The sequence below is a fragment of the Carassius carassius genome, chromosome 49 (genome assembly GCF_963082965.1).
Source record: "Carassius carassius chromosome 49, fCarCar2.1, whole genome shotgun sequence".
NCBI lineage: Eukaryota > Metazoa > Chordata > Actinopteri > Cypriniformes > Cyprinidae > Carassius > Carassius carassius.
Genome location: NC_081803.1, coordinates 1,766,881 through 1,793,556, shown reverse-complemented (window position 1 = coordinate 1,793,556; position 26,676 = coordinate 1,766,881). Strand labels below are relative to the sequence as shown.

Below are 26,676 nucleotides of genomic sequence, written 5' to 3'. Positions count from 1 at the left end.
TTTCCATCGAAATCACCCCCCCCAGTGTTGATGCACTGTGCCAGGTGTTGCGTGCAAACCTTGGCCTGAGAGGTGGATTTATTTTACAATTTGAGGACCCTGCGTTCAAGGATCAGCTGACCAATTTGACCGACATCCGAGACCTTCCTGAGGAGAGAGCAACATTGAAAGTGTTATTCACAACTGATGCAGCTTGTTCGGATTCCACATTGGATACAGCCAGCCTTCCATCTCTCAGTAGTGGGGAATCTGACTCCCAGCACTGGCCTGAGCCCTTCCCGATTCCAGAGTTCTCACATGATGTTGAACTCACGCTGCAAGAAGCAAATGGAAGATATGCAAAAGATGGATCTGTGCTGGTGATTCCTAAAGGTATGAAAACTGATATCCTGGACACACTTGCAGACAGCATGTCAAAGATTAGTCATTATCCTGAGAGGCAACACTATGAGAATGTTGCCAAAGCGCTTGTGGAGAAGCATCCCAGTCTAAAAGAGCCAGGGTCTGGAAAGGGTTGGTAAGGCTGGTTCCACAGCCTGAAGTTTAAGCTCGGAAACTATCAACAGAAGTTAAGTGCAGCTGGATGACCAGAGGTGAGGGTCAACAAAAGAAAAGGAGAAGAAGCCAAGGGACCACGTATGAAGAAGTCAAAGAAGGGCGAGGTCCACTACTGTCCAGATCCCCCTGAAGGACTGAGTGATGAAGACATGGAGGAAAAGCGGAGGATGATGGAGGTACATCATACACACACACATGCACATCAATATTACTAATATTACTGCATACATACCTGCCTATATTATACTAACTACCTAGACTTTGCTTTTGTGTCTGTGAAGCCTACTATTTTGTCTTAGTATGTGTCCTTTGTGCTTGTGCAATCCAATTCAGGTGGAAGTGCTGAAAAAAGACCCAGATAACCAGCAGATAGATGAGCTGATGTCTGCCACGTTCTCCAAGCGCAGAAAGGAGATCATAGGGGATCAACCTCTCATTGGGGATGTCATAGCTAGATGGCCGGCCATGTTCTGTGAGAGACAGGTATAACAATAGACAACACTCAGCCTAAGATTAATCACTTAATCCAATGACTGGATATTAATGTATGAGCTTCCCTCCAGGAAGTACTAGAGAGATGTCTGATACTGTACTGTGGTCCGTTCAGAAATGTGTTTTTTTAGTACGAATGGTGGCGTGAATGTGCATACAGATAAGTGAGAGGATTGTGTTTAGTATTACTGAGTGGATGAAAGGCTTTGGCAACAGACAACCTTAGCTTACTAAATTGTTACTCTATGCTTTGAAAATCTTTTCTCTAATTTCTTAACCTTTTTGTCTCCTCAGGTTCGGGCAGAGTTCAAAAGAGTCGTAAGCATAGACCTTCTCGAGTCGTTCCTCAATGGACTTGATGACCTGGCACCAAGACTGCTGGAAGTGTACGAAGCTGCGACCAAGTCGGCAAAGAAGCCTGCACTGAAAACCATTCTGGACTGTCTGAAGAAAGACGTGAGTAGACGAGCTGAGAATTGTAAAATTGGGCACCAGATGTTTGCAATAAAATCTCAACACTGCTTATTTTTGTCTTGTAGGACACAAACGTAAGGAGAAGGATTGCTGCTCTGCTGGGTCTGCCACACTACCTAAGAGAAGAGCCATCAGACATCATCAGGATGTGTGACGTAAGACCTTTTTCCTGTCATGCATAACAGCCCATATACGAACACACCCACCCACATATACACTTGCGCACGCGCACACGCACACACACACCCCACTCACCTCAATACACCACACACACACACACACACACACAACCTTTAACACAGAGATTGGATTAGATTGTGATACACTTCACACTATTTTTTTTTCTGGTTTTCAAGGCCCATGGTGAGACTCTGGCTGCAGCCATGGAGGGGATGCAACTTGGCCTGTTGATAGGCTATGAAGGTGACAACCAGGATGCCTTTCCACGTGAGGTCTTCAATGTGACAGTTGTGGTTGAGGAGACTGTTGTGCTTCACAACTTCAAGGATGTGCCATCCAGCTTTGCCATGCTTTTGGGGATCATCTACTGCGTTAACCTTGAGTATCCACGAGCCATGAAGTATTCCTTTGAGTTCCTTCAGAGGGTAGTGATGAAGATCAAACCAGATCAAGCCTCTGCCAGAGTCCACGGTATCCGAAACAAGCTCCTGAGGTATAATTTGTAAACCATGCCCCACCCGAGAATAGGATTGGAATTAATTTGTTTCATTTGTTTCTGTTGACATGCATACCAAAAGCACTTAAGCAAACAGGAGAGGAGCCCTGATTTTTTTTTTGTTGGACTTGATGCGTTTACTTTTGTTGGACTGAATACATTTAATGCTGAATATTGTTCAAATAATGGGATCAAAGTATAGTATACTGTGTTCAAGTTTAAAAAATTTGAAAACAACCAGCTGCAGTCTGAAGTTTTAGTTTGTTTGTGTTTGGGGTTCAGCACAGCTTTTGGTATAAGTCAGCTGGATCTGTGAGATTAATGTTAAAAGGTTTTTAAAATGTTTACATTTAAAACCTTTTCAATATTTCAGTGTTGTGCAAGGAAAAAAGCTAATGCTTTTAAAGGAATGTGTTTTCTATTAGGTGAATATGAATGGTGTTCAGTACAGCTTTGGGTGACCTAATGGGCATATGACAAGCAGAGGGGTGTGCACGCACATATAGAAGGTGAGATGGTTCCTGCAGTAATCATCAGTCAACTTAACCTCATTAGGTCACACACCAATAACAATTATAAACAATTAGATGACAGGCTTTTTTTTTTCTTTCTTTTTTTTTTTTGTCTATTGGTCTATCTAGCCTACATTCACCATTCACCATGACCAACTTCTTGGTTGACAACAGGCAGTGTAGACAACTGCAGGAAACACTTCCCATCATCCAGCTTCTATACACACACTGAGAAATACTTGTGTAGTCTGCTTGGGATACCCCCTCATAGTGTAAGCTCACACACAACCCTTCTATTTATCTTAGCCTCATTATGTGACCCACACCCAACTGAAGTTTGGTACCGAAAAAAATATTGATTACAAGTTTGAGATGATTGCATGATTTAAGTGTTTATGTATAGCTTGTATTGGCTTAACATTGGTTTTAATAAAAAAAAAAAAAGTTTTGTACTCAAATTTGTGTGTTTTTATTTTTATTATGTTAAAACAAGACATTATTTGAGATCATCTTAACTTGATACCCTAATTCAAAGACATTACTTAATTGAAATTACTAAGTTGAACCCACTAATGGGGATAAGTGAACAGAATGCTCATTAATGAGTTCACTTTTATTTTGAACTTGCATAGCAAAGTTGAAACAACAATAATTGTATAGTCATGTTGACTTGCAGAAGGCAATTCACAGCCTAACAAGACTCAAAATAATGAGTTGAAACAATTCATTAATCCATTTTGTTTCTACTTGAAATTTTGAGGCAGCTGCTTAACTTATGATTTTAAGTAGAACCAAGTAGATATTTTTTACAGTGTACATTAAGTCATATCAGATATGTATTTTGATTTAGAATTAAGACGTTATAGAAAATGCCACTCCATGTGTGATATAACATGTAATAAATAAAATATATGAATATATATGTTAAATATTACCTTGTCATAGTGTTTTATAATTTATACATACCTCTTAAAACATAATTTATAGATAACTCTTATATATGCCAATAAAATAAATAGTCATATAAGAATAATATATTAGCCTTAGAATTACCTTATTTAGTACTTATATTAGCGCTTCCTCATTAGCACACACACACACACACACACACACACACACACACACACATATATATATATATATAACACTTGTATAAATATATATGTATATATATATATATATATATATATATGTATATATACACACATATAACACTTGAACGAGCTGTGTTCAACCAAGTCTCTACATTTCTCACACACAACACCTTGACAGCAACCAATATAGCAGACTGCCTTGCTCTCAGTTGTTGAAGCTCTAAGACTGGCAAGAGCGGAATCCAAATCTTCAGTACTTATCCTGCTTGATCTGTCCGCTGCTTTTGACACGGTTAACTACCAGATCCTCCTATCAACCCTACTGGCAAAAGGCATCTCAGGAACCACACTTCAATGGTTTGAGTCTTACCTATCAGATAGGTCCTTCAAAGTATCTTGGAGAGGTGAGGTGTCCAAGTCACAACTTCTAACTACTGGGGTGCCTCAGGGCTCAGTTCTTGGAACACTTCTCTTCTCTGTCTACATGGCATCATTGGGTTCTGTCATTCAGAAACATGGCTTTTCATACCACTGCTATGCTGATGACACTCAACTCTACCTATCATTCCATCCTGATGATCCGACGGTAGCTATTCGCATCTCAGCTTGTCTAACAGACATTTCTTCTTGGATGATGGAGCATCACCTTCAACTCAACCTTGCCAAGACAGAACTGCTTGTGATTCCAGCAAACCCATTGTTTCATCACAATTTCACCATCATGTTAGGCACATCAACCATAACTCCTTCAAAAACAGCTAGAAGCCTTGGAGTTATGATTGATGATCAGCTGACTTTCTCAGACCACATTGCTAAAACTGTCCGATCCTGCAGATTTACTTTATTCAACATCAAGAAGATCAAGCCCTTTCTTTCGGAACATGCTGCACAACTCCTTGTTCATGCTCTTGTTCTGTCCAGGTTGGAATATTGCAGTGCCCTCTTGGCAGGTCTTCCAGCCAATTCTATCAAACCGTTACAATTAATTCAGAACGCGGCAGCAAGATTAATTTTTAATGAGCCAAAAAGAATACACGTCACACCTCTGTTTATCAATTTGCACTGGCTTCCGATAGCTGCTCGTATAAAATTCAAGGCATTGATGTTTGCCCTACAAAATTACCACTGGCTCTCCACCCATTTACCTAAATTTGTTACTTCAGACTTATGTGCCCTCTAGAAGCTTGCATTCTGCAAGTGAACGTCGCTTGATTGTGCCATCCCAAAGAAGCACAAAGTCACTTTTACGGACTTTTAAATTAAATGTTCCCTCCTGGTGGAATGACCTCCCCAACTCTATCCAGACAGCTGAGTCCTTAGCCATCTTCAAGAATTGGCTTAAAACACATCTCTTCCATCTTTATTTGACCCTCTAACTTTAACACTCACTATTCTAATTCTATTCTTTAAAATAAATCTAACTACCTTTCTAATCTTTTTATATTCTATTTTCTTTTCATTAATTATGCAATTGTATGTGTGTGTCTGTATGTGTAAAGACCTCTAACACTAGCTTGCTCTATTATTTTTTTATTCTATCTGTTTTCTTTATATTATATTATTTAAAATCCCATGCTAGGTGTATTGTGTTAACCTAACTGAGACTTGTTATAGCACTTATATATCATTGCTCTTTTTGTTGTTTTTGATTGCTTCCACTGTCCTCATCTGTAAGTCGCTTTGGATAAAAGCGTCTGCTAAATGAATAAATGTAAATGTAATATATATATATATATATATATATATATATAAAATAGGCTATATTACATATAATAATATTATATAATGTTATCATAATCTGTGATGCTAACTCTGGAACATTACATGCTCCTGAGCAGTTTAATTTCAGAGAGTGAGTTGCTATGACTACTAACATACACTGAAAGTTACCGAAATTTGAGGTTATCCGCTAACTTACTCTTAAACATACCCGGGTATGTCACATAACCTGCTTTCTGGAATACCCCCCAGGATAGCCAGGAACTTGGAGTTGTGATTTATGATCAGTTAAGCTTCATAGACCATATTGCTACAATGGTCCCATCCTGCAGATTTGCCTTATACAACATTAAGAAGATTAGACCCTTTCTATCAGAGCAGGCCACACAACTACTTCTCCAAGCCTTTGCACCATCCCAGCTGGACTATTGTAATGCAATGCTCTTGGTGTGTCTTCCGGCATATAATATAAAGCCTCTGCAAACTTATCCAGAATGCAGGGAGAATGGTCTTCAGCAAGCTGAAAAAAGTCCATTTCACACCTCTCTCAGTTTTAACTGGCTGCCAATAGCCACTTGCATTAAATTCAAGGTATTCATGTTTACCTACAATACAACCACTGGCTCTTCACCACTATACCTAAACTTACTAGTTCAGGCCTATGTGTCCTCCAGAACCTTGTGCTCTGCAAGTGAACGATGCCCCATTAACATATTTATTATATTCTTATTTATTCTTGAACTGAGACTTGTCAAATCACTTACATACTGTTGCTTTCTTGTTGGTCTGATTGTTTCTATTGTTCTCCTCATTTGTAAATTGCTTTGGATGAAAACATCTGCTAAATGATTAAATGGACATGTAAAATCTGTATTACATAAACATAATTAATTATTATATTTGAAATCATTTATACATATAAATTACATAATACATTAACCCAAAATACTTAAAATTAAATTGATAAAATTAAAATTTAATTAATGAAAAAAAGGTGTATATATATATATATATATATATATATATATATATATATATATATATACAGTACAGACCAAAAGTTTGGACACACTTTCTCATTCAAAGAGTTTTCTTTATTTTCATGACTATGAAAATTGTAAATTCACACTGAAGGCATCAAAACTATGAATGAACACTGGAATGAATAATGGAATTATATATGGAATTATATTCATAACAAAAAAAGTGTGAAACAACTGAAAATATGTCATATTCTAGGTTCTTCAAAGTAGCCACCTTTTGCTTTGATTACTGCTTTGCACACTCTTGGCATTCTCTTGATGAGCTTCAAGAGGTAGTCACCTGAAATGGTCTTCCAACAGTCTTGAAGGAGTTCCCCGAGAGATGCTTAGCACTTGTTGGCCCTTTTGCCTTCTGTCTGTGGTCTAGCTCACCCCTAAACCATCTTAATTGGGCTCAGGTCCAGTGACTGTGGAGGCCAGGTCTTCCGGCGCAGCACTGCATCACTCTCCTTCTTGGTCAAATAGCCCTTGATGCCTTCAGAGTGACTAAGGTGTGTCCAAACTTTTGGTCTGTACTGTGTGTATATATATATATATATATATATATACATATATATATATACATATATATACAGAGAGAGTGTACATTCCAAACAAAAATTATAGTTTTATATTTTAATATAAAATTTTCTTATATTTTCTTCATTTAAAAAAATTAAATGTGCACACTAACACTTAATTAAAATGTGTTATTACTTAAAGATCTGCTCATATGATATGAATTATCATAAAAGATAGAAAATGTTATTTCACTCACTAACCATAAATTATCTGACTGCATTGCTGAGAAAACTGAGCAATTGGAAGAAGCACAATTTTTTTTTTTTTTTTTACAGTTTTCACCATGCTACAGTATAAACAGAAAATACATGCCCATTTGAAAGTTCAGCTATCCAAAACTTTCCAAATAAACATGTTAGACTTCAAAGAGCAGGGAAGCAGACAGATAAAAGGCTACACTGACACATTAAAATTGAAATTTAAACCAAAACGCAGGGATCCCTTTTTACTGGAAAAGCACAGTGTTGTTAAAATACTGAGACCCAAATGAGCACTTGAACTTAAAAAAAGCTTTGCTGGACAGGAACAAGCTTGGAAGCTTGCAATTAGAGTTGATAGTTTGCGTTTCATACTTTCCATACTTGTGTGTCAAACTAAATGAGAGTGATTTGACAACAACATGTTTTGTTTAAATGATAGTCTGATGAAGCTTTTTTCTATTATTTATGGAATGTTTGTCTTAATAAGTGGCACTTGCGGAAATAGGCATTGCCTACATTGTTACTCACATCTGAACAAATCCTACACTCTTAAAAATAAAGGGAGTTTTTGAAAGATTTTTGAGCTCCACAAATAATCTTCAAATGAACAGTTCTAAGAGAACTATTCTTAGTAATAAGAACATTTTAATAATCTGAACTTTTTTCCCCACTATAAAGAACGTTTTTGTGCAATGGAAAGATTCCATGGAATTTAAATATCCTGCATGGAACCATACCTATTCCAGCTTGTCCTATCAATACATGCATTCATTTATAACATACTTGAGCAGATGAAAAAAAAACTCTGTTTCACAAAATAAATTGTTTGTGAAAACAATACCTGCTGTTAATATTAATACCTGCTTTGAAAGTACAAAAATGAAAGCTCAGAAGCCCATTCAAAAGGCTATTCATGGGTCACTCGTTTCTTACGAAACAATCATTGATCTCCATAAAGTGTAAAAAATGTAAATGATAAAGTGTAGAAAGGCAATGGGTGTTTCAGCAAATAGCCTAATTAAACACAGCAACTGTGAGAGGAGGCTGTAAAGGCAGTGGTTCTGTGTAACACATTGACTACTTATAAGCAATTGGTCTGTGAATGCTGTGGTCCTTTAACTGAAAGTGTGTTGTGTGGTTTCTCTGAAAGTTACAGGGTGGCCTCGTCTTCCTCTTTACACCACTAAGATCCCTAATATGTGAGGCCCATCATGAGAACTGTGGTTAGCTCATTTTTACATGTGGAGCACACAGGCATGGCCACCATTATGACAGTTTTAAGGTTTGAGTCATTGACTGTAAAGTCTCTATTTCCCCCTTTGCACTTTCATTTATAAAATACTCATACAATATAGTCATACATTACACTTCCAAACTTTACTAATTATTCATGGAAAATCAAAGGTCATACATTTCTTACTCTTGTGCCATATGAGTTTAAATGGGAATATTTAGCGTTTCTTTAGGCAATATTTGAAATATGCCTATATATATTTTTTTATTTATACATATATAAATGTTATATTAAAACAGTTAAATTGTAATAATATTTTGTAACTTTAACTGTCAGGGTAAGGTGCGGGGATGAACTCAAATGCAGACAGATGTCACAGCAACACAGTTTATTATACAAAACAGGAAAACAAAACCCACGAGGGGGCAAAACAAGGGCAAGACTGACGAGAGATAAACTAGACTATCACTTGACAAACTACACTATAACAAAGACAGGATCACACTACTACTTAGACAAGACTTACTCACAGACAGATCTCACACAGGTTGACACGCAATGTAGACAGTATTTGACAATATTAGACAATGATTGACAATTCAGCAGCTGAATCGGCCGCGACTCTCTCGGCGGTACTCACGATAGCGGGCTCTGGGACAGCACCTGGGACAGCGCTTACAGTAGCGGGCTCTGGGACAGCACTTGCAGTAGCGGGCTCTGGGACAACACCTGGGAGAGCACTTGCAGTAGCGGGCTCTGGGACCGGCAGAGATGAAGGGCGAGAGGCTCCCTTTCTCCTCCTCTTAGGTCGCGGTGTGGAAGACAGAGCCGGACATGTGGCCGGTTGGAGAAGCTCAGCGGGATCTGTGACTTGCGTTGGACGGGCAGTCTCAGACAGCGCGGACTCAGCCGAGGAGGACTCCGACGAAGAACCCCACGAAGTCCGTCTCCCTCGTTTACCACGAAGATTAACAGGCGTGGGAGGTGCCTCAGGACTCGAGGAGGGATGTGCCTGATCCCCCAGTGTTGCAACGGCCAGGAGACGACCCTCTGGGATCACTGGCAGCTTGGCCGAAGGTGGGGACCTCGAGGGGGAGACCTGCGGCTCCTCCTGGGAGATACTCTCCCATAGTTGGGCATAGTTCCGCAGGATCCACTCACCCTCGGACGAGTATGGGAGGGTGACCCTCTTCTTGTCAGTAGGGGATGACAGCCAGCATTGCTTGCGGAACTCCAGTTGTCGCTGGAGTTCGGAGGACCCCCTGTCTGCTGAGTTCCTTCTTGTTCGGTTCATTCTGTCAGGGTAAGGTGCGGGGATGAACTCAAATGCAGACAGATGTCACAGCAACACGGTTTATTATACAAAACAGGAAAACAAAACCCACGAGGGGGCAAAACAAGGGCAAGACTGACGAGAGATAAACTAGACTATCACTTGACAAACTACACTATAACAAAAACAGGATCACACTACTACTTAGACAAGACTTTCAATAGACTTACTCACAGACAGATCTCACACAGGTTGACACGCAATGTAGACAGTATTTGACAATATTAGACAATGATTGACAATGAACCGACAAAGGGACAGAGAAACACACAAGGTTATAAAGGGAGGCTACTAATGGACACAACAGGTGGAACAGGTAAATCAATGATGACAAAACTAGGGTAACAAGGGGGGCGGGGCAAGGAAACGAGACAACACAAGCACATGGCCCAAAGACAAGGCCATGTGCTTGTACACAAAACACGGGCCTGTCATGATCCTGCCACAAGACTAGAGAAAAATCAGGACATGAAGGCAGAACCATGACATTAACACTGCCCAAATGTTTCAACCCTAATGAAGTAATTTATATTTTCCAAAAAAGAAGAAGAAGAGGAAGAAGAAGAAGAAGAAGAAGAAAAATAATAAATTAAGGGACTTCATTAATTTAATAAAAAATTTAATTTAATTTAATTTAAACATTACTTTGAAATCAGCAGCCAGAACACTTGATTATCTGTATTACAACTTAAAGCCAATAATTATAATACATTAACTTTAAAATATTACATTATATTATCTACAATGCAGACAAAACTAAAATTCCAGCACTAAAAAAGGTTTCAATCTGAGAAGGTGTAAGCGGAGCTTGGAGCCAAGACCCTGTTCAGTCGTCATCTTTTTTCAAGTGGGAGGTCTGAATTTCCCAGCTCGAGGGAGCTGCAGCCACTGTTGAGACGGGCATGGTCCCTTCACGCTCAACAAATTATGATTCATTTCTCTCCTGAGCCCAATTTACCCTGAATTTTGATGTGCTATTTTATGTACACCATATTAAAGACTACAGCACACAGTATTAAATGTCAAAGACATCTGAGGTTTTATTGGGTTTCAAAAAGTGCTTTATCACCATGGTTTTGAGAGAGTGATACAGATTTCTGAAGCGGAGTTGCAGTTTGACCTCTATTTTAGATTCAGATCAATGAGTTTCATTTGCAGTCCTGCTGTAGGTGGAGGGGTTCAGAGATATTGTCATTAGTATGTACCATGGTACATGAGGACAGAGTGCAGACCAGAGAAAACTGCCTTCGGGTTCAGCCGCACTGATTTCCATTGCATATGTCTGTGAACGTTCCCCCTGACTAAAATGCTCACGTACTGTAAAAGTGGATGAAAGAGTCACCAAGAGGGTTTGGCTGCAGACTTGCACTTGCACTCTCAGACACTTGTGACATCACTTGCAGTCTTTTTTTTTTTTTTTTTTTCTATGTATTGATTACTTTTTGATTAAATTTATACACATTTTACAACAGTAGCCAGGTTGTGAAGACAAGAAAAAATTTATTAAATTACGAAGTCACTTGCAATCGCCACTTGAACTCTCTGCTACATGCGACGTCACTTGCAATCGACACAAATCGTGCGTGTTGCCAATGGAGACAAGATGCTGTGGTGCTTAAATGATTAAAACTAATTTAGTACTATAATGTACAGGGTCCTGCAAGTCATCCGTAGAAGAAAAAAACAAGAGCCGCAAATCTGTTGCCATACAACAGTAGAATATGAACGCAATGTGCAAAGCTTTCCTCCCGTAAAAAAAAAAAAAAACAGAAACACTTATATGGTTATGGTTCAATGTATTAAAATGCTATTAAAATATAAAATTCAATATACAGTTTATAAATATAATATGTATAGCCTATAGCATTTTCCTCCCATACAGCAAAACGTGACATAATTTGGCATAATGGACTAAGATGATAAAGGGCAAACTCAATATGCTCCTCTTCATTATTAAAATACATAACTAATATGTACAGACAAGCAGGTGAGCCCAGAATAAATGCAACACGCAAAGTATCCCGTTGAGCATTTTTCCATATAGAATAAGCAGTCTACAGCTCTTTTATATCCCTGTCTTTGTCCATTAAGCTACATTACGGGTTTTATTTATAATGATTTTCTATGGGAGGAAAATGTTAACACATTGCATTCTGGGCTCGTCTGCTTGCCTGTACGGAGTTGATGCTTTTAATATAATTTAATGCATTTCATTATATACATTCATATTTGTTGGTCCATATATACTTTTAGTCAACAAAAAGACATATAGTCTACTGAATTGTCTTCATAATCTTAGTCAGTTATTATGCCACATTAAGTGTTTTACTATATGGGAGGACGAGTTAAAGTTTGCACATTGTGTTCATGGCCATCTTTTTGCCTTGTAGTACATTAAATAATAAATATAAATCAAATTCGATCTTTTAATTGCACTTAATGTATGTCTATCTTAATACATTAAGCCATATTAAGTTATTTCTAAAGGAGTAAAATGCTTAATGAGTGATTTTGTGCATTGCTTTCATATTCTGCTGTTCTGTGGCCGCGGATTTCCGGGTCTTATCTTTTTCTTGCAGGACCCTGTATGTTATAGTACTACAGCGTCTTGTCTCCACTGGTAACATGCATGATTTGGAGAGTGTATGTGAAGATTGCAATTGTAATTTTGTTTATTTTTTCTTGTCTTCACCACCTGGCTACTATTGTAAAATGTTGAGAGATTCAGTCAAAAAGTAATCAATAAATTGAACAAAATAACAAAGACTGCAAGTGATGTCATTAGTGGAAGCTAGAAATGTCTGAGAGTGCAAGTCTGAGAATGCAAGTCTAAAAGACCCTTGTCACATGTCACACTTTTTTTTAAGGTTCAATTTTCCCTATTAACAATCCATTAACTAATTTTGCCTTCATAAACTCCTAATTAGCTGCTTATTAATAGTTAGTAAGGTGGTTGCTAAGTTTAGGTATTGGTTAAGGGATGTAGAATATGCAGATATTTGCTTTATATAAGTACTAATTATCAATTAGTCAATTTGTTAATAATAGGCATGCTGATAGTTAATAGTGAGAATTGGTCCCTAAACTAAAGTGTTACTGATGCAAGTTATTTATTTGACTTACATTTCACTGAATTCCAACAGATCCAACAGATGATGTTATGCTTAATGGTGCTTAACTGTTTTGTCTAAAAAAGAACAATTTAAATAAAGTTTCTAATTAATTTTAGACACTCTAATTAGGGTGACCACCTGGTCTGCTCTGCAAACCATTAGCTGGAAAGAATTTTTACCATGACTTTGGATATTAAGTTTTTAAATCCACAATAAGCTTTGTTAATGGTGACCGGCTCTGAGATTGGCACTCAGTTTTGTTGCCCAGATTTGAGTGATAAAATGCAATTTAATCTAATTAAAAGTTCCTACTGGGAAATGAGACTTTCAAGGACGAATTGAACACACCATAACTCTTCAACCTTGAGATATTGAAATCATGACATTTTGCATGCAAGTGCAATTGCTCAACTCATCAGTAGTCAGTGTTTTTTTGTTTATTTTTTTTTATTTTTTTTTACTTGCATTGCTACGTAGTATAAGTAATTTATTGCAATACATTACATTTGTCTACCTCTCAACCTCATAAAGTATTTTTACGAAGCTGCACTCTATAGATATTAGGAATCAATCCAATATATATATATATATATATATATATATATATATATATATATATATATATATATATATATATATATATATATATATATATATATATAATACATAAATAAATAAATAAATAAATAAATAAAATTAAATAATAAAAAATTGCTCATCAAATAATTTGACTCAAAGAACTGCCATAAGACCTGATTGCGTTCTCAGTTTAAAGTACACTATGAATGATAGTTTTAATATTTTCTATAATCCCTAACATTAATGCAGAGTAAATCATTTACTAATAGATTTTCTCCAAGGCAGATTTTCAGTTCTGCCTGACAACAATGGAAACAAAACTGGAAAAGAGATGAGATGCCATCCAATTTCAGTTCTATAAACCTATTTAAAACTCCCATTGCTCAACAGATAAACAGAATACCTGGGTCTACTCTTCCTTCTTAAAAAAGCCCATTTGGATTCCGTCAGTTTCTCAAAGAACACAAACATGGCATATAAAACCGGTCCTGAGTTGTGAGCTTGCAATATGTAATAGAAATCTGCAGGTGCCCAGAGGATGCCTCCTATCTGAATGGAGATGGCTGATATATGTGGAACACTCACATCCACTCCAGGTTTTTATTAAAATACTCACCCATGCACAATAAATCATGGGTCGTAGTCCAATATTAAGAAAAATGAATCGGTAATAAGGACAGCAGGTGTTTTTTTTCATTTAGGTTTTTGGTTATTTTAATATGGAAGATCTCGTTGACAAAGACACCTTCCCTTCCTGATGTTTCATTCATATTTAGACCATTTTTATACATTGTGGTTTATAATTGTGGGTGTGAATATGTCATCTTTACACAAAGGTTATTCTTTGTTAGCTAAAATATTCAAAATATAGCAAGGTTTTGAGTATCTTATTGTTTTTACTACAAATCATTTAATTACAAAACCCTAACAGAGCCTTGCTTTAACTTGAAAGTGAATATTTTGCAAGAATTACTTGCTGACTGTAAATTACCCTGTTTATTACACGGTTCAGTGTGCTAATAAATAAAATAAATGTACATGAAATATTGATTTGAGACTACAATATTGTAATGTTACAAGAGAGATATATGAGAGACATGAAAATAGCACAACTTTGCAAGAAAACATTTGGCAGGGTCAACAACCATTTATACAGTTTAGCATTCATTATCCAAAATTACTGAATGCAGAGACTGACCAATCAGAATCAAGTATTTCATGTCAGGATACAACACTAAAAACTGTTGAACTTGTCTGTAAATAGTGCATTTATTTACAGTATCTATTCTCTTTACTGAGAATAAAACTGAATAGTTTTGGGAACATTTCTCAATTTTCAAAGTCTCCAACAAAATAAAGCATCACTAACAGTGAGACATTTCATGACCCGGCACCTTTTAACAGCTTGAACGCATTTCATTTTTTCCATATATGCAAATGTATTCATCAACCTGCTGCCATACACCAGACATCAGGCTTTCTTCAGCAGATGACCCTCGGTTCAGTTTCTTGATGACGTACCATGCCAGAAAAATAGCTTTAATGCTGTCAAATCACAGTCAGATCATCCATTCTCAGGAAACAGTGTGCTCAGCACTGCATTACCTCATAAACCCAAAAGAGAATTGAATTAAAGGGATGCTTCACCCCAAAACGAAAACTGTCTCAGCTTCATGTTGCTCCAAACCTGTATGAGTTTGTTTCTTCTGCTGAATGCAAAAGAAGATATTTTGAAGTTATCAGTTGACGGTAGACCATTGACTTCCATACAAATTCTGTCATCATTCACCTTCATTATTTACATATTTAGAGTTAGTAGTTTCCAAATCTGAGTTTGTTTCTTCTGTTGATCACAAAAGGAGATATTTTGAAGAATGTGGTTAACCAAACAGTTGCTGGAAGCCATTGACTTCCATAATATGCTTAATATGCTACATAACTGTAAATAGGTAAATAATGAAGATGAATGACAACAGAATTTTCAGTTTTGGGTGAACCATTCATTTAATACATAATGATGTTTGAATGCTTTTAAAAATTGAAAAACACAGTCAATGTTCATCTGAAATAACCCTTCTTATTCTCTGTTTAGGTGTTAAAATATGAAAACTTTAGTAAAAGTGGAAATTTCTTGAATTACTAGTAATATTCTATTATTGCAATTAGGTTTCATTAGAATTCATGAGTTCCATTGGCAGCTGTGTTACAGTTGTTTTCAATTAGGCTAATGGTCCTGCTTCAAATGCCGCAACTCCTGGGAATGTTTATTTCGGCTGAAATGATCTGTGGATATTAGATATTAGCATAACATTTTAATTTTGTATTGTTTTCCACAGGATGTACTAATGTTTTCATGATCTTTCACTTTACGTTTACAAGAAAAGCACAATAATAGTATAAGGAAGCTTAAACACACACACACACACACACACACACACACACACACACACACACACACACACACACATATATATATATATATATATATATATATATATATATATATATATATATATATATATTTATAATAGGCTATATTACATTTGCTTTTGTGAAAAGTGGGGACATCCCATAGGCGTAATGGTTCTTATACTGTACAAACTGTATATTCTATGGCCCTACACCAACCCTACACCTAACCCTAACCCTAACACAAAACTTTGTGCAAAGTAATGCAAAAACAAAAGTGCTGCATGGGGTATAAAGTCTCGGTGCTCTTTGGTTGTGGGATAATAAATCTCTGAAGACAAGAACTCCAAGGCACTCGAATATCTCAGTGAAAAAATTAAAAAGCCTTTATTACATTCTTGGCTTGCTTTTTTAAAAATTGGTGAGGGGAACACCTACGCGTTGCGGCTACATGCCTTCATCAGGGTGTGTATTACAAACAATGTCTCAGTTCATTTATCAGCAGCTAATTAATCAAATTAGAAACACCTGGTCACTCTGTGTAAAGCAACTCAAAGAGAGAGGTATAAAAAAAAATAATAATTAATAATTAATAAATAAAGAAATGGTACAAAGTCTAACTCTCCGTTTAAGCCTGGAAATGTAGTTGCTTTCAATGCATAAATCCAGAAAGACTCTCTCTGTAACAGCCTATTAGTCCTATCTCCTCCCCTGATTGATTTCGGGATATGTTCAATGCCAGTAATTTTTAATGTACTTGGATTACCATGATTCGCATCTCTATAGTATAGGGCCATAGGGTATAATGGGTTGCAAACTCTAATCGCATTTTTATGCTCTGCTAATCTGGTCTTTAATTTTCTTGTAGTCATCCCTATATAGAAACAACCACATGTTTCTATAGGAAAACTTTGTGCATTTTTACTTTCTCAAAAAAAAAAAAATTCTGTATGGTTTATAAGCATTTTAAAAAATGGGGACATGGGTTATGTCCTCATAAGCAGGGTTGCACATAATTTTTTCAGCCTTGTTCTCATATGAGAACCTGGAGATTTGGTTTGGTGCATATAGCGTGAAACATTAAATACCATTTATTTATTTATTTATTGTTATTCAGTGTGTGTTACATAGGGAGCACACTATTATGACTGATTTACATGTGTATGTCTAGCCCCAACATCCCTAGGGTTGGGTTATTTTGGGCTTGATTTGTTTTTTTTTCTGTTTTTGTTTTTTTACTGGGTTGCTTATTTCTCTACGGAAAACCTGACAACACTGGATTCAACAACATGATAGCATGTCTAGCAGTGCTTGTCTAGCAAAAGTTTGGACCTCGTGAAAGTGTAATAAGAGTTTTTTAGATGGGTGTGGATAGTTATTAATGGCATCTAAGGGGCCATTCACATAGAAAACTTTCTCACATTCCATCTGCGCTGTCTAAGGATTTTTGGTTTAAGGACATATGTGTCAGATGGCCGCTTTGGCTGCTGCATTACATGTTACATCGTGCACTGCAACAGCTTGAGGCTGTCTAAAGTGGATGAATCAAAGTGATTACTCCATATCCATGTTTTTTTTTTTTTAAGTATAGAACAGGGCATTCGTCTAGTGTCAAGCTCAACACAGTAAACCAGTGTAGAGAGCATCACTGATTATCATGTATTCAACTTGCTTTTTGCATAATGCTATTTATAATAATAATAATAATAATAATAATAATACTTGCGTCCAGCGTAGACAGGATATCACAATTTTTTCAGTGTCTTGCAACTGTGTAAAAGCTTGTAATGTGACAGACGAGACAGACTTGACCCACAATTTAATCCAATTTGATCTTGTTGAGCTAACTGGACAATCAAATAAGCATCAAAATAGACAGTACACATGATTTTTGGTTCAGTTTTTACTTGAACTACTTTTAATGTACTGATACTTTTCGGTAAAACACACATGTAAACCATCTTTGATATTTTTTTAACTGAGCTATTATGGGGTCTTCTTCAATAAGGAATGATAAATGCAATGCTGCCAAATCCAGTTGACCCAGAACAAACTTATTTTTTTTATTTTTTTTTAGAGCACACAGTTGTCTCTGTTTTACAGTGTTTCACACCATAAGTGCTTCATTTTTAGACTGATAAGAATCACTGAATGTTCCCACACTGAGACGTCTGCATTCTGTTCCATTCCACTGCACTATGTTGAACTATTCATTCAAGAATTATAACATTCATCCTAAATACACCAAATCTTAACAAATAACTGATTTGAAATGTTATTTTCATGTGACAGTATCTTACTTGACTCACAATTGAATCCAATTTGATTTTAGCATGTTGCTAAGCTAACAGTGGAAACATAAGTAAGCATATTAATACACAGTACACAGAATTATGGGGCCGATTTTTAGAAATGTAAATGCTTTTATACAGTTTTATTGCAAATAGTTTATGTAGATTTTGCAGCTGCTGGAATGAAGCAGCTTGACCTGATAAAGATTCAGACAGAGATGGTATTAACCTGGGCTGATTCACTTAAGTGTAGTGTGCTGCTGTATTATGCATGGGGGAAGAATACAGTAGGGGAAAAGCACTTGCTCGGAATTGAAATAATTAGTGTGAGCGGTGTACAGGGAGTCATATTTACTCAGTTCAAATGTCTGCTGCTAAACATGCCTAATTACTTTTCTCCAGACCAACTGCTGTTTTGTTGTTGTTCAACACAGACTTCCAGCAATGAATTTAGGCTCATTCATCATAGTGTAAATTATACATTAGTGTGGTATATTGAAGCACAGGCTCAATGTGCAGAGTGGGGTCCATTCAAGTCATGCATTCTGATCTGTTTGGAGACAGAATTAAGATTTAATAACTAAATCATCCCGTTGGAATCATAAAATACACTGGCATTTATTTATTTTAAATTCAGTGTCTGGAAACATCGCAAAAACTTTATTCAAGACGTTTTAAGAGTCCCATTGCAGACGACTTCACAATTATACAACAGGCAAATGTGATTTATTTGAACCATGTCTATGCCCAATGAAACTGCTTCTAATACTGACTCCGAACATAAATTAACATTATATACTACTCACTGAAGAATTCTGAACATCCCTTAAACGAACTGGTAGATTTGTTCCTCTCATTTTCAATAATAAATTACTTTTCTAGCCCTGCCGGACCCAAAATCCTCCGTGATAAGCTACTCCAATATTCTCTCAATATCTAGTTCAGCACCCACTGTGTGCGTGATTGATCCCAGAGCTGATCGCAGTGTCATATGTGGCATATTTCAGCCTTATCTCACAATCAAAACGTACATATTTAGACGTAAATTAAAACTCTCCAATACGTATGTGCCTTTACGTATTTACAGTGTCGTTTACGTATTATCTGGACGTAATTAAAGGTTCAATACGTATCTAAATTTACGTAAAAACAACCTCAAATACGTACAGATAGAACGTGTTCTCTGACCAGTCAGTTATTCATAGAAATTTGCTCATGAAGCTACTTTTCAATGCGTATCTGATTAATTTTTTAAAAATATTTATGTATATTTTCCCTTTTTATAATTTTTTTTTTGATAAATGTAAGATCCCTATACCCCACCCGAACCTAAACCTACCCATTTTATACAGAATATTAAAAGAATAAAACATAATAAAACACAATTTTAATAAAAATATAACATTAAAACGTTATTTTGAGCCACTAACATTAATCCTACACCTACCCCTAAACCTACACATAACCATTTCTTAAAACTACATAACGTTACTGTTATAAATTAACAAATAACAGACAAACAAATGTAACGTTAATCATTTATTTTTTGCGAAAATATCAAAAGTGGTACCAAAAGTAGTTCAAATGATAATGAGTTCCAGTCGCAGTCCTCTCTGGAGGTACAGTAATAGTTTTTATAGGGTACAGAGCAGAATTTAATTCATTAATCCGTGAAATTATGTATCTGTCTTCTCTCCGTGAAGGTACTGGCGCAGTACTGATTTCAAATGTCTATCAAGTGAAACACGACATGTCGCAATCTGTGACGAATTAGGTGAGAACCAATAAACGTTCGATATCAGTGCCGTAAACCATGTCGTGACGTTTCTCGAGGGTGGCACACTTGCGCTATTTTCAAATTCGAATCATAACGAGCTCGGGCTTTGACTGTGACGGTCGCTGTTGCTGAGAATGAAGATGAAGATCGATTGATAAAGGGCTGAATTTAGATATGTCTCTTGCAAACATCTGGATTCTAAAGATATGGAGTACAGCAAACAAATAAAATGGATGTGATTTGTAATTTTATGCTGTGCTTTTGTGTATCTAAGGTTGTATTGTCAGTCATTGGATAGGAGAAAATCGCACAGCAAAATATTACAAAATGGTTAAACAATTACATAAATTGTATTAATTTTAAGGTTTCAAAGTGTAGTCTCGTTTAACATTGTGTAATCCCCCGAAATGAGTTTGCAGCATGCACAGAAATGTTATTTCCTAGATAGATGAGTAAACTGCTTTCAATAAATTCAATAAATTCAATAAAAACATGTATTGATATGACAATTAAATACAACAGATTTAAATCATTAAAGCCACAATTTTAATATTAATACATGGGAATTCATATACATTCACACTTTACGTTAGAATATTTACGTTTTTTTAGCTGTTAACACGTAAGTATTTGTACGTTTTACTGCTATAAATACGTCAAAGTTGTACGTTTTTATGTGCATGAAAACGTAAGTAAATGTATGTGTGGTAGAACCAAATTTAACATAAAAATACACACGTATTCTCATGAGATCACGTTGCATATTTGGGTTGTTCTGGAGCCTATGAGAGTGTCTGCTCATTGCCACAGAGGTAATTGTGCATGGCCCAATGGACTAGCTCACTGTAGTAAGACATGTAAGTCTGTTTGAATAAGAACTCCTTGTGGAGTGGACTTGTGGAGCAAGTTTGTAGAGTAAGTATATGTAAATGTGTACTTACACAACTATATTAAAAAATAGTGGGCTCCTGTGTTTCATATTGCCAGAGTTCAGCCAATCAACAATAATCTTTGTTACTGGTATTTTCTATTGATCTGGGTTAGACCCTACTCTGAAGTCTGAGCTAAATTAGCCCTGCACAAAAGAAGTTTCTATAACTAAAATCATCCCAAGTTCCAGCAGGACGAACATACCAAAAAATGGGTATTTCTGGCAATAGAAGTGTTTCTCTGTTGCGAAAAACCCTTTAGACGATGTGACTAAATGGAGGGTTAGTCCATCGTGGTAACTACCGACTGTCAGCCGTACAATCAAAGATAGGTAAAATTGCAGAGCATTTTTGTAAAAGTGCGATCACTGAGAAAAAAAGGCCCACTATCTATGGTCAATTGCTTAATGCATTGCTACACTGCATTGCTACACTGAGAAAACCAAGCAGCTTTTTTTATTGGTCGCAAATGTGTGTGACCAGCTTGAATATGGGCAAAACCTGCTTTGAGAACTTCTCAACTTTTCCCTCAACACCCAATCTCACAATATTACTTTGCCCACAATATTTCTCAAATGTAAATGTGACCTTAAGTTGGGAAGCTACTTTTAAACAGCAATCAATTTATGGTTTAAATAATAAAACTAAAATGCATTTATTTATTCCTCAGCGTAGTTACAGTATGATGTTTTTGGGGGTCTCTATCATTCACGCTGCAACAATTTATGCTAGAACATCAAACTTGAGCACAGCAATTTACACTAAATACACCCCAAAGAATTAAAGAAAAGAATCATCTAACCTAATAAAATGATTTTTTTTCTGTCAAAAATATGCTTGCTCATGCAAAACTTGCCCCTCAGGTTGTTGAAACAACAGTATTTGCCAAGTACTTGCTAAACTGATGACAATGTTCTATAGGGCACTGTGCGGTGGTAGGTTTTTAATAGACAGTTGCTAAGGTATTAGTGTTTTCTAATTTGTTGTTAAATGGCTGTTTACATTAAACTCACCCTCTTGCTACTCAGTAATGGTTTTGACTTGCTACATCACTACTAGTTGAACAAATATCTTGAACTAAAAGCTGAACTAATGCTATGTTTCTTAAAAACATAGTCTATCTTTTTCTGCCACTTCATTTAGCTAGTTAGTTTCCAACAGTGGAAACTCATGTAACAGAGGCCATAAAGTAAAGGTAAGGCAAGGCAAGGCAGATGGGAGTGAGCTAGGGGTGTGAATGTACCTGAGGCCAGCTAGTGCTCAAGAGGTGCACTACAGGATGCATACTTGTTAGTGTAGCTGCCATCCACGCAAGTTTACTTCCCAGACAGGAAGCAGTTTCGACCCAGATCCGGCACACATGAAATTCACGTTGAGTTTTATGGAGATAAGTGTGACGGGGGCCAGATAATTTTATATTGTTAACGAAGCACACTAGCAACTGACACTAGGGCTGACATTAGTTTATATTTAAAATGTCTAATTTTCACACAGTTATGTTATGACTTCAAAACAATTTTAACATGCTGCAAGATTTGAAAACTGATACTCTTCAACATCTGTGCCACATATTTACCTTAATTTGGGTTTTCAAACTCAGTAGGTTCACTCAGTAGCTCACGCAATATGCCATTGCATTTGGAAGGTGAATCGCTCCAGTATGAATCTCGTGAAAGTATGGTTTGACAGAACTTCTCAAACTCACATATATGTAAGTTCATATAGCACAGTTTCATCAGGGAAAATGTTTTTATATCACTTTTGATTTTGTTACCACTATTAGGTAGGCTTAGAGGATTTGATATTTTGCCAACTGCCACATTAAAGTGAAGTGACATGTGGCCAATTGTGGTGACCCATATTCTGAATTTGTGCTTTGCAGCAAATCCATCCAAATGCACCATTAGGCCACAACTGCCCCATCATGTAGACATGACCCACTCATTAGAGTGTTAGTAGAGCACTAGTAGGCTGGTAGAGTAAGCATTAGAATACGTTGACATGTATGTGAATAGTTACTTATAGTCAGTAGAATGTCCGTTGGGACACAATAAAGAGTTAACATATTTAGCAGAAACTCTACTAATACTCTAATGTGAGTTAGTAGACATGTAGCTGAAACTTTAGTTATTTTTAAAAGAATGTTCAAAATGGACCATCAAAATAAAGTGTTACCCATATCTCCTTACCCCCTCACACAAGCACTCATCAGCTCGGGCGTCTATTGTTTTTGATATTCTTTTTTTTTTTTACTGTGAAACAGCATGCCAGGCCAAGAAAAAAAAATCCAATACTATTTTGGGCCTTAATCTTCTAATCCCTCTAAAAAGCAGTCACAAAACTGCTTACAATGTTTACAAAAAAAAAAATGTTTACAAATGGCTTGTTTATTGTTAGAAATTAAGGCTGGTGTGAGGACTTTACCCTTTGAATCAGTCTGTAAATAAGGCCACAGCTGCTGGAAAACTTAGAACAATTATTTCACCTTAATTATTTGTTCCTTTATTCCCCTGCTGACTTCAGCTGTGTTATCTGCTAAATTATAGAGCAGCTCTTCAGACCTGACTCCTCTGATTAACAATTATACAGATAGGTCACTAAGGATGTGTAGTCTGTCTTTATTGAACAGCTGCACTGTTAATGAGAGGATTCATGACATGATTTGTATTTGACTCATAAAAAAGGCTTTACTGGAGAGGGGAATAATGGATAAAGGTTTGGGTACACTTCCTCAATCTGCCATGGTCTCCCTCAAATCTTACACCATTTGGTGAACTAATGCTGCTTCATCTGACTGCCCAGGAGGCTTAAATAAACAGTCCAAACCGAGTTATGATAGCACTATGGAGCCACAACAAAGTCCACAAAACTATAATGTGCAATACATGTTTGTAGCTCACACAGCTCAATGGAAAATTAATATTTGTGTTGCCAGATGGTGTATTTACGACATCTATCAGCAGGGGATAGTGCTAATCAGCTAAATCCTTTACACAGTGTCCGTTTCTCTTCAGTACCCTCAGGAGATCGCTCAGGGCGTCCAGGGCACAGCGATCTCCGGCGAGTGCTTCTCTCAGCTACCACCCGGAAATGTAGCAGTGCTAAGTGGCTCGCTACCTCTACGGAGGTCTCTAGAGTAGCTAGTACGGTCGTCCCCTGCCAGTCCACTGCTTCAGGGCACCGAGCTAGTGGCTCTGCGCATCAGAGGCCAGTCTAGCGAGACTGGTTCCCTTAGGAGGTCACATGGTGGTGTGGGAGCCCCTGTCAAGTGTGCTTCAAGGGGTCCTGCCCCAAGCAGGCTCTGGTCTAGTCTTCCTAGCAGACGACGTGGGTCTGAAGACCGTCGTTTTTAGGAGACTTCAGCTATGAGAGTCCTGATGCTGGGGCTCAGGATCTCGGAGGGCAGGCCCCTCTGGGGAAGAGTGGTGTACACTGCATTACATGGTGACCGTCTCTCCTCGGTGCCCTCAGCAGATCGATCTGCCAACCCTGCCAGTGTTCCAGGGCGCAGCGGTCTCTGGCAAGTGGAGTGAAAACTACTGCCAAATGTGTCCCATTGCGTCCTGGACACTGTAGTGAGAGGCCACAGAATCCAGTTCTGGTGGGCCTCAAGCAGGCTCTGGTAATGGAACAGAAGTAGACTCTCTCTGAGGATGGAGGCCATTGAGGTGGCCCCTTCTCGGGTTGCAGAGTCCGGGTCCTACAGCTGGTACTTCACCGTTCCGAGGAAGGATGAGGTGTTGTGTCCTTTTTTAGATCTGCGCTTTTTGAACAGCTCAGTCAGCGGACTGAAGTTCAGCATGCTTGCACAGACCAAGTCCGAGGACTGATGTGTCACCATGTATCAAAAAGATGCACTTATCTCCATCCTTCTTCCTCGGAAGTTCCTGAGGTTTGCTTTTGGGGGCAAAAGCCTACCAATACGGATCTTCCTCTGGCCTTGCACTCCACCCCACACTTTCACGACTCAACCACATTGACGATTGGTTTATATTAGCTCAATCAGAGCAGATGATGGTTTGGAATCGAGGTGTCATTCTCGCTCACATGAAAGAGCTGTGGTTAAGACTTAATGCCAAGAAAAGTGTGCTTTCTCCAGTACAGAGAACCACTTATCTGGGCATGGTGTGGGATTCGAGCACATTGCAGGCACGTATGTCACCTGCTCAGATCGAGTCGATCCTCACTGCAGTCGCGTGAGTGAGAGAAGGTCGGTCATTCACTGTCAAGCAGTCTCTGAGATTGCTGGGTCTGATGGCAGCTGCGTCCAACGTGAATGCTATTTGCCTGCTGTACATGAGACCCCTACAGTGGTGGCTCAAGAGCAAGGGGTTCTCCCTGAGGGGAAACACACTTTGCATGCAAAAGGTCACGCGGCAGTGCCTACGTGCCTTAGACATGAGGAGAAAACCTTGGTTCTTGTCTCAGGGCTGGGAGCTCCTTGTCGCTGTGTAATGCTAGTGACGGATGCATCCCTCACTGGCTGGGGTGCAGTCATGAGTGGCCACCCTGCCCGTGGTCTGTGGAGTAGCCGCCTTCCGACATTGCATATTATCTGCCTGAAGATGCTGGCCGTGCTTCGAGCACTGCATTACTTTCTCCCAGACCTAAGAGGTCACTAACTGTTGCTGCGCACAGACAACACAGCAGTGGTCTCTTATATCAACCACCTAGGAGTTCTGCGCTCACGCCGTTTATACAAACTAGCGTACCACATCCTTATGTGGTCCTAGGGTGAACTCCTCTCGCTGAGAGTGTTCCACATTCCTGGGCATCTTAACATGGGAACAGACAACCTGTTGAGTCAGGGGCCTAGGCCCGGGGAATGGCGGCTTCACACTGAGGTGATGAAGCAGAGTTGGAGAGGTTGGCCAGACTTGGGTGGATCTGTTTGCGACTCGAGAGGCATCGCACTGTCCCCTCTGGCTTCCTCTGACTCACCCAACTCCACTGGGGCTGAACGCCATGGTACAGACATGGCCGAGGATACATCTGTATATTTTCCCCCCGATTGCTCTGCTCTTAGGAGTTCTGGAGAAAGTGTGCAGGGACAGAGTCCGGCTGCTGTTAGTAGCCCCGTTCTGGCCGGGCCGGGTATGGTTCCGAGGCCTGATTTCTCTTTTTGACGGCACTCCATGGGAGGTTCCCGTCAGAAGAGATCTCCTTTGTTGGCATTGATGAAAGTGCATTAGCATGGTTTAAATCATACTTCTATGACCGCCATCAATTTGTAGCAGTGAATGAAGAGGTAACATATCGATTACAAGTGCAGTATGGAGTACCTCAAGGCTCCGTACTAGGGTCGTTACTCTTCACGCTTTACATGTTACCCTTTGGAGATATCATCAAGAAACACTGTGTTAGCTTTCACTGTTATGCTGATGACACTCAGCTCTTGTGGAGTCAGAAGCATCTGAGGTCGCTTCGTGCCATTCACATCCCAGGCAGGCTCAATCTTGCAACCTACGAGCTCTCACGGCAGCAGTCTAGTCCCAGGGAATGGAGACTCCACCCCCAGTCGGTTCAGCTGATTTGGGAACGCTTCGGAGATGCTCAGGTAGGCCTGTTTGCTTCTCCAAAAAATTTCCACTGCCAGTTGTTTTACTCCTTGACCAAGGGCACCCTTGGCATGGACGCGCTGGCACACAGCTGGCCGCTGGGCCTGCACAAGTATGTGTTTCC

At 38.2% G+C, this 26,676-nt stretch overlaps 1 protein-coding gene and 1 long non-coding RNA gene across 2 annotated transcripts in view; one reads left to right on the top strand and one right to left on the bottom strand.

Annotated features, from left to right (window-relative positions):
* Nucleotides 1-26,676, bottom strand: part of LOC132132281 (uncharacterized) — a 155,240-nt gene that overhangs the window by 54,693 nt on the left and 73,871 nt on the right. The gene's annotated exons all lie outside the window — the stretch shown is intronic.
* Nucleotides 583-2,274, top strand: LOC132132271 (uncharacterized). Its single transcript, XM_059544645.1, has 5 exons — nt 583-734; nt 892-1,041; nt 1,345-1,506; nt 1,590-1,679; nt 1,881-2,274. The coding sequence occupies exons 1-5, from the start codon at nt 639-641 to the stop codon at nt 2,208-2,210; spliced, it is 828 nt and encodes a 275-aa protein (XP_059400628.1). The 5' UTR covers nt 583-638; the 3' UTR covers nt 2,211-2,274.

What these genes read in the sequence shown, in the direction of transcription:
- LOC132132271 (XM_059544645.1), top strand. Translation starts at nt 639, where the DNA reads ATGAAGAAGTCAAAGAAGGGCGAGGTCCACTACTGTCCAGATCCCCCT. An exon ending in TGGACTGTCTGAAGAAAGAC is followed by an intron (nt 1,507 to 1,589) that starts GTGAGTAGACGA and finishes TTTGTCTTGTAG; the next exon opens with GACACAAACGTAAGGAGAAG. An exon ending in ACATCATCAGGATGTGTGAC is followed by an intron (nt 1,680 to 1,880) that starts GTAAGACCTTTT and finishes CTGGTTTTCAAG; the next exon opens with GCCCATGGTGAGACTCTGGC.